The sequence below is a fragment of the Alligator mississippiensis genome, chromosome 15, assembly GCF_030867095.1.
Source record: "Alligator mississippiensis isolate rAllMis1 chromosome 15, rAllMis1, whole genome shotgun sequence".
NCBI lineage: Eukaryota > Metazoa > Chordata > Crocodylia > Alligatoridae > Alligator > Alligator mississippiensis.
This window is the reverse complement of record NC_081838.1, coordinates 1,292,056-1,299,860: the sequence shown is the minus strand read 5'-3', so window position 1 is coordinate 1,299,860 and position 7,805 is coordinate 1,292,056. Positions and strand designations below refer to the sequence as shown.

At 61.6% G+C, this 7,805-nt stretch overlaps 1 protein-coding gene across 2 annotated transcripts; it reads right to left on the bottom strand.

The window, feature by feature from the left end:
* Window positions 1-1,518: 1,518 nt before the first annotated feature.
* On the bottom strand, window positions 1,519-7,776 carry MED29 (mediator complex subunit 29). 2 transcript variants are annotated; one of them, XM_059718669.1, is made up of 4 exons: window positions 7,711-7,776; window positions 3,636-3,694; window positions 3,020-3,104; window positions 1,519-2,666 (listed from the first exon to the last, which is right to left on the bottom strand). In XM_059718669.1, the coding sequence occupies exons 1-4, from the start codon at window positions 7,759-7,761 to the stop codon at window positions 2,439-2,441; spliced, it is 423 nt and encodes a 140-aa protein (XP_059574652.1). In that variant the 5' UTR covers window positions 7,762-7,776; the 3' UTR covers window positions 1,519-2,438. The 2 variants fall into 2 exon arrangements, with proteins under 2 accessions (XP_059574652.1, XP_059574651.1); XM_059718668.1 differs by lacking the exon at window positions 7,711-7,776 and adding an exon at window positions 7,243-7,434.
* Window positions 7,777-7,805: the final 29 nt, after the last annotated feature.

Below are 7,805 nucleotides of genomic sequence, written 5' to 3'. Positions count from 1 at the left end.
GCGGTGATGCAACCACCCGGAGAACTGGATGTTCCCTTGGCCCCAGCCCAGGTGGGATTTGAACTCGCCTCCTCCTGGCTGGCACTACAGTCCCCTCCGCCCAGCCCTTTGCTGCAGGCGGCCAGCATAAAGACCACCCCCCCAGCAGGGGACAGAAGCACCCCCCCCAGCCCGCAGGGCCTAGCCTAAGGGAGAACCAGGAAACTGCGGCGGGGCAGGATGGATCCCAGGTGTTCAGGCTCTCCCCTACTCCCCAAATTGTCAGGGTGCCGCCTAAGACAGGGGCTGTACAACAGTACTCCTCGCCTGGGGGGCCAGGGAGGAATCCAGGTGTCTGGACTGGTGGAGGTGGGGTGACCCCTGGCGCCCGGCAGTGTATAATGGGCCTCACTGCTTTCCCAGTTCAGTCCAGTCTGGTCCAGCCCAAGGGGGGGCAGAAGCTACAGGGCCCTGCTCACCCCTGAAACTGCGCCCCCCCCCTTTGGATGCCCCCAACCCACTGCCTGGGTCCGAGAGTGCCAGCACCTCCTGGAGCCTAGCTCGGGAGGGCTGAAGCCAGGGGTACCCCCTGTATGGGGTGCCCGTACAGTGGGGCGGTACAAAATATACAAGGTCTGCATATGGGGTGGGGGGCTATATACAAATGTGTGCACGTGTCTACGTACAGGGGGCATCTCTGTGTGTCTATATATGTGTGGGTGTCTGTATATAGGGGGTTCTATGTGTATAGGCACATCTGCATATAGGTAGGTGGCTCTGTATGCATATACACATACATATGTATGCATACATATATGTACATACACACGTACACACACTACATACATACATACGTACGTATTTGTATATGTGCATACACGCGCATATACATATGCAGACACAACCCCGCGTGTGTACATATAAGGGTCTATACCTATAGCGTGTGTAGGTCTGTCTGTATAGGGGGAGCGCTGTACACAAGTGGGTATATCTGCGTGTATGGGGGGTGTAAGTCTGTTTGTATGTGGGGAGTTCTGTAGTTAAGTGGGTGGTGGATATATACATTATATAAACAGGTATGTGCGTGTGTATACACATATATACATACACACAGGTGCGTCTACGAACAGGGGTGTGCGTATACAATGTATACATAGGTCTGTATACAGGAACCTCTGCATATGAGCGGGTGTGCTTGCACGTATGTGCGTGTCATGTACAGGGGCGTATGCATGTTGTGCGTGTAGGTCTGTGCCTGTATAGGGGGAGTTCTGCATACAAGTGAATGTACCTACACCAATAGGGGGAGGTCAGCGCATATATATACTCACCCGTTATAGGTGTGCACACACCAGGGTGCATGTTCATATATGGGGTATCTGTACGTACACCAGGGTGTATGTGCGCACACAATGCTTCTCCCCAGGCCTCAATGCTTGAGACCAGCAGCCAGTGCCGTTGGGGGGGGGCAGTGAACACAACTCCCAGCATCCCCCTCTTTCCACAGAGCAGCTACAAGTTACAGCACAGGACATGGAGGACCAAGGGGTTTGGGAGCCGTCCGGGCCCCCCCCAAGCAGGCTTTATTAGCACAGAGCAGCAAGAGGCCTCGGCTGGGTCTGACTCATTGGGGTCAAGGCATGGCCACAGCTCCCCGCGCGAGGGGGCTGGAGGCCGCCCCAATGACCCTGGCCCCAGTCCGATGGGGGCTGCAGGGTTGGGGGTCCCAGCTGGAGCCACTTTGGGCTGAACAGAAAGTATCTTAGGAGACAAACCTGGCAGAGAGCAGGCGAGGGGAATGAGGACCACACGTCCAATCTCCCCCAGGTGCAGCTCCAAGCACAGCAGCTGGTGCAGAGGAGGGGGAAACTGAGGACAAACTGGAAGCGAAACCATCTGGATCCCCAATTCCTGGTGCCCCCATTCTCCCTTCGCACGAGGGCCGGTGCCCGTCACACGAGGAGCCTCCCGGTTGCACGAGCGGATGAGAAAACCAAGCAGATCCAAGCGGCTTTTCCTCCCAGTTGTAGCTGTCCCTGGTCTCCCTTTGCACGAGGTCTGGTGCTCGTCGCCACGCGCGGTGTTTCCTCACTTGTCAGCGTCTCTGTTCACGTGAGCTGCCCCCGTCGCACAAGGGCCGTGTCAGCACAGCTTGTCCTGTTTTTCCCCCACTGCTGCCGTCTCTAGAGCCCCAACATCTGTTCCCAGAGGAGGGGTTCAGAGGTGTCCTGGGGGGTTGACACCTGCTTGATGATGGGGGGTGGAAAATCGACAGTGACCAGGTGGTGGCAAATCAGGCCCAGGCAGACAGCTCGGGGATCATGCTGGGAAATGATCCAGCATGAGGCACTGGGTCCCTGAAAACCCCCCCACGTTGGAGGAGCACTCGAACCATGGCTGCGGCACTGCGAGGGGGTTACGCCAGCGGGGCCGAGGCTGCTGGAGGGTCCCGTCCCTGGCTACGGGCCGGGCTGGGCGGGCGCCTTGCCGGTGATCTTGTTGGAGCACTCGAGGAGGGCGTTGTGGATGTCCTTGGCACACGAGATCTGGGCCTTGATCATGCTCAGGTACTGGGTGTAGGGCAAGCTCTCGGCCTGCACCGCGTCCGGCTTGGTGGCTGTGGGCACCAGTGTGGGCGAGTGCTTGGCACTGTCGAAGCTCTGGGAGAGGCACTCGTAGGCCAGGCGCTGGTGGGAGGGGCGGAGCCATCAGCCCAGGGGCGGGGTGTCGTGCCAACAGCATGCCATCCCCTACCCCTGCTGTTACCCCCCACCACGGAGGAGAGCTCCTGGCTCTGCTTGTGCCCCTAAAGGCCTTCGCTCTGGGGCCCTGCTGGGTGCCCAACAGTCATCGAGGGGCATCCAGGACCCGACACCAGGCCTGTCACCCCTGTTGGGGGCTGATTCTTCGAGCCTGGAGTGGCAGCCAGATCCCGGGGCTGGGTGTGAACCCGCCACCTTCCCGCCTTGGATACCGCACCCCCGCCCCCTCCAACAATGTGCAGGGCCATGCGCGCGGGGGGGCCGGGCCGAAGGCTCACCAGAGACAGCTCCAGCTGGTCACACAGGGCGTAGAACTCCTCCAGGCTCTTGTCGAAGCGCTGCACCAGGCCATCGTTGCTCTTCCTGGGCGAGAGAAATTGGGGAGGGGGGAGGGGTCCTAATGCGGGCGGGGATCCAGCAATCCCCCCCAGAATTAAGGAGCAGGAAGAACAGGACTGAACTGTGGCAGAGCCCCCTCCGCAAGCAGACCGGATACTCCGGTATTTACGCTAGGAGCGAGGGTGACCCCAGGGGTGGGGGAGATTTATACACCAGACCCCTCCCCTCCCCCCCAGCCTGGTCTCAAAGAGGGGGTGCAAATGAGGGGGAGGGATAAAGTCCCCATCAATCACTTCATCCCCCACTGGGCAGGACTGGGAGCCCGGGGTGCAAGGAGCTGTACATATGGGCATTCCCTAAGCAGCTCGCCTCCCACCCTGACTGACATCAGTGTGCATTGGGGGGGTTATCCATGGAGCTGCTCCTGATTTACACCGTGGGGAACCCTATGCCACTGGAGAAGCGGGGCACGGGGCTCTGGGTGACATCCATCTGGCCCCAGGGCTAGGAAAAGCACCCCCCCCACCCCTCAGCTCACCACGGGGGGACACTCACTGCCCATTGTCGATGTTCGAGTTCTGCACCAGGTTCTGGGCCGCCACTTTCATCAGGTTCTGGGGAGAGACGGAGAGTGAGAGACCCGGCGCCCCTCCTCCGGGCAAAGCCAGGGGGTCTCGGGGGCTTATCACAGAGCTGCTATCACACACGGCTACCACTGCGATCAGACCACTGCTTTTACCCGGGGGGAAACTGAGGCACAAGACCAAGTTTCCCTAGCCCGGCTCCTTCTGGAACAACCACACCTGGGGTGGATCCCCAAAATCTTGGCCCATCCAAAGTCAAAAACCAACCCTCTGGCAAAGGCCGTGGCATTTCTATTCAGGCAGCAGCCAGAGTGGCTTCCAGGAGTGTTAAGGACCCTCTCTCTTTTCCCACCCCCCGCCCCCCCAATTAAGCTGCTGTGCAATTCTGCTGCTGGTTAGGAGCACCGGTACCAGGAGCAGCTATTCCGCAGGCTGTTTTTAACTCCCAAGCTGGGCTGCAGCAGCACTGGGATACAGCAAAACCAAGGACCTCGGGAGACCGTGGGACAGCCGGATAGGCAGCGCGGGGAGTGAAAGCGCTTGCTCGGAGTCAGGAAGGAGAGACGAACGAGGAAAGAGCCGTGCTTGGAGAAAAGAAGTGGAAGATGCTCCCGTTCCATGAGGGAGGACAGCTAGTAAAGCCCAAAATGAGCAGACCGAGCTCTGGGTGCCCGGCCTTGGAAGGGCCCGGCCAAGAGGGAGAAAATGTGGGCACGGAGCGGGGGTGTCGTGACCACCAACACGGGGAACCTTCCATAGCAAGTGTCCTAGCCTGGGCCGGGCTGACCAGCCACATGCGCCGAGACACGCTTCCGGCCACCCATCGCACGCTCACGTCACAGACCGGGGGGGGGGGCGGCTGCCGCTGACAGCACCCTGCAACCAAGCAACCTGGACGGAGGCAAGTTGGAAACCCGCCCAGCCCCCCCGAGCAACCAGCGCTCGCTAAAAGCGTGAGCTCAGGTGTGGAAACCGCTTCGGGCGACGGGTAGAGGCTGTTTCCTGAGTCGGAAAGAAGAGACGTCCGTTGATTCGACCCACGGCGGCGCAAAGGAAGCAGCATCTGGCGATTATTTTTGGCTTGGACGTCGTGTTTTCCTTCCACCCGGTGGAATACAGCGCATGGCTATTTTAGGTCGGCTTTCGCGCCCACCTCAGACTCGGATCCACGGCCCTAGGCCACTGGCGTACGGCCCCCACTGACTCGAATCTACGTCGACCCTGAATCTAAGACAAGCCGCCCCCAACGTTACATTCTCAATATGGAAAATGTACATACTTGTTATAATTTTCCAGATACACAATCTAATTACTGGAGGGCAGGCTTCAGTTTGCCGCCCCAGCCCCCGCTGCAGCGGCTGGCTGGAGGGGGCCAGGCAGCCCCCTTAACCTTTGTCCCCCCTTCTTCACCCCTCGCCCCCAGCCTCCCCCCAGCAGTCTCTGCCTCTGCCTCTGCCCCTGCTTTAGACGCTGCTGGGACTCTAGTCCCTCCCCAGAGGTGGGAGCATGGCCCTTGCGGGGCCACGCGGCAGTGCTGGCGCTGCTGATGGGCAGGCAGGGGATGGTGTTTCCATGTGCTCCGTGCCCAGGAGAGCTGGCGCTGAGCTGCTCCTGACAGTAAAGGTATGGTTTAAACTCGTATGGTCAAGGGCCTACAGACCAAGCCCTATGAGGAGAGACTAGAGAAACTGGACCTCTTCAGCCTCCGCAAGAGAAGGTTGAGAGGCGACCTTGTGGCTGCCTATAAGTTCATCACGGGGGCACAGAAGGGAATTGGTGAGTATTTATTCACCAAGGCGCCCCCGGGGGTTACAAGAAACAATGGCCACAAGCTAGCAGAGAGCAGATTTAGACTGGACATTAGGAAGAACTTCTTCACAGTTCGAGTGGCCAAGGTCTGGAACGGGCTCCCAAGGGAGGTGGTGCTCTCCCCTACCCTGGGGGTCTTCAAGAGGAGGTTAGATAGGCATCTAGCTGGGGTCATCTAGACCCAGCACTCTTTCCTGCTTATGCAGGGGGTCGGACTTGATGATCTATTGAGGTCCCTTCCGACCCTAACATCTATGAATCTATGAATCTATGAATAAAGAGGAGGGAAGGGGGCAGAAACTGCAGGGGGCAAGGTGTGTGGGGGTGGGGGGAGGAGACTGCTGTGGGTCTGAGTCCAGCCCTGACCGGGGCCGAGGGCCAGCATCAGAGCCGGGCTCCCCCTCTGCTTTGTGTGCAAATCTAAGACGAGGTGCTTCCCCCTCCATGCCGACTGGGGGGAAACCCCTTGTCTTGGATTCAAGTAAACACAGCAGCAAAGCTTCTGTTTTCTTTTTTACGCACGGGTTGTGTTGTGTTGTGTTGTGTTGTGTCATCCTCGAATCCTAGACAAAGAGCGCGGGAAGGGACTCCCAGAGGTCACCACTCCTCCAAGCAGGACCAGCCCCAACTGCATCACCCCAGCCACGGCTTTGCACCGGGCCGGATGGAGACTGCACCACCCCCTGCGTGGCCTGCCCCAGCGCTTCGCCGCCCCCAGTGAGGGACTTCTTCCTAACCTCCAACCTCAACTTTCCTTTCTGCAGCCTGAGCCCATTGCTCCTTGTCCTGTCGTCTGCCCCCACTGAGAACATTGTACTTTGCAGCCCCCCTGCAGGGACTTGGAGGCTGCTATTCAACCCCCCCCACCCCCGCACCCCCTTTCCCTTCTGCAGACTCAGCCAGCCCATTTCCCTCCGCCTCTCCTCCTCAATCACCTCCCCCAGCCCCACAACCGTCCTCGCTGCCTCCCCTGCACTCCCCCCGAGCGCCCACCACCCTCCTGCATCCACCCCATCTCCCCCCCGCCAACACGCCCCCTTGCTCTTCCCCCTCCCCCCCCGCCAACCTGCCCCCCTCGCTCTACCCACCCCCAAAGCTGCCCCCCCGCCCCCCCGCCCAGGGGGAAGAGGAGCCGGAACGGAAAGCAGCGCGGGGCGGCGCAGCGCTCGGCGCACACAGCCGGGCTGGGGCCGAGGCTCGGGGCCGTCCCGCCCGCCCGGGTTTCTGGGATCCCGAGGCCGGCTCGCCCAGGGTGAGTCACTTCCCAGAACCCTCGGTCACACGCCGCTGACGCCAGGAGACAAACACACACACGCACGCGCTCGCACACGCGTGCGCCGCGGTTTCGCTCTCCTCACTTGCTATTTTTAGGCCGGGGGGCGGGTCGCCGGCGCGGGAAGTCAATATTGGGCTGGTTTGAAAAACCACACGCGCACGCACACGCGCAGGTGCACGCACCCACGCAGAGAGCTGGGCACGCACACACACACACACACGTGTGTGTGTGTGCAAGGGGGATGTGGTGGCTGTGCACATGCGTGTGCATTGGGGATGGGGGTAGCGACCCCCCCAGGCAAGCAGCCTTCACTCCGCCCACTTGAGACACCCATCACGCGCGCAGACCACGCCCCCGCCCCAACCAAGCCCCGCCCACACCTTTGCTCGCAAGCCCCGCCCCAAACTGGATAGTCCCGCCCCACTCCGAAGCCCCCGCGTATGCGTGTAAGCCCCGCCCCCTGCCGGCCGCACTGCATAGGCCCCGCCCCCACCTGCAAGCTTTCCTTGAGCTGCGGGATGAGCAGCTTGAAGCGCTGCACGGGGTCGAAGTCCTGCGCCTGCGCGGCCGCCTGCACCTGGGCCTGCAGCGGCGGCGGTTGCGGGCCGGGCGCGGGCGCGGGGGGCGGCGCGGGGGCGGCCGGCGGCGGCTGCTGCTGCGGGGCCGCCATCTTCCCGGCCTGCCCTCAGACTACCGCTCCCGGCGTGCCCCGCGCGCCGCTTCCACAGCTACAGCTCCCGGCGTGCCCCGCGTGGCGCCTCCCCGACTACGGCTCCCGGCGTGCCCCGCGCGGCCCCCTCAGCTACTAGAACTCCCGGCGTGCCCCGCGCGGCTTCCCACCGGGCGTGTCCCAGCGTGCCCCGCGCGCCTCCTCCCTGACTACCGCTCCCAAGCAAGCCCCGCGCGGCCCTCGAGCCCTCAGCGACTAGGACTCCCGGCATGCCCCGCGGCCGCCTCTTACCTGCGCTCCCATCATGCCCCGCCGCTCTCCAACGACTCCATCCCCCAGCATCCCGCGCGCGCTCCTCCCCCTCCCGCTGAGCCTAGCTCCTAGCA

Excerpts from the sequence above, each read along its gene's own strand:
- MED29 (XM_059718668.1), bottom strand. The coding sequence starts at position 7,419 with ATGGCGGCCCCGCAGCAGCAGCCGCCGCCGGCCGCCCCCGCGCCGCCC. Across the intron at positions 3,105-3,635 it reads TCGAACATCGACAATGGGCA|GAAGAGCAACGATGGCCTGG; the intron begins GTGAGTGTCCCC and ends TCTCTCGCCCAG. Across the intron at positions 2,667-3,019 it reads ACCAGCTGGAGCTGTCTCTG|CGCCTGGCCTACGAGTGCCT; the intron begins GTGAGCCTTCGG and ends CCCTCCCACCAG.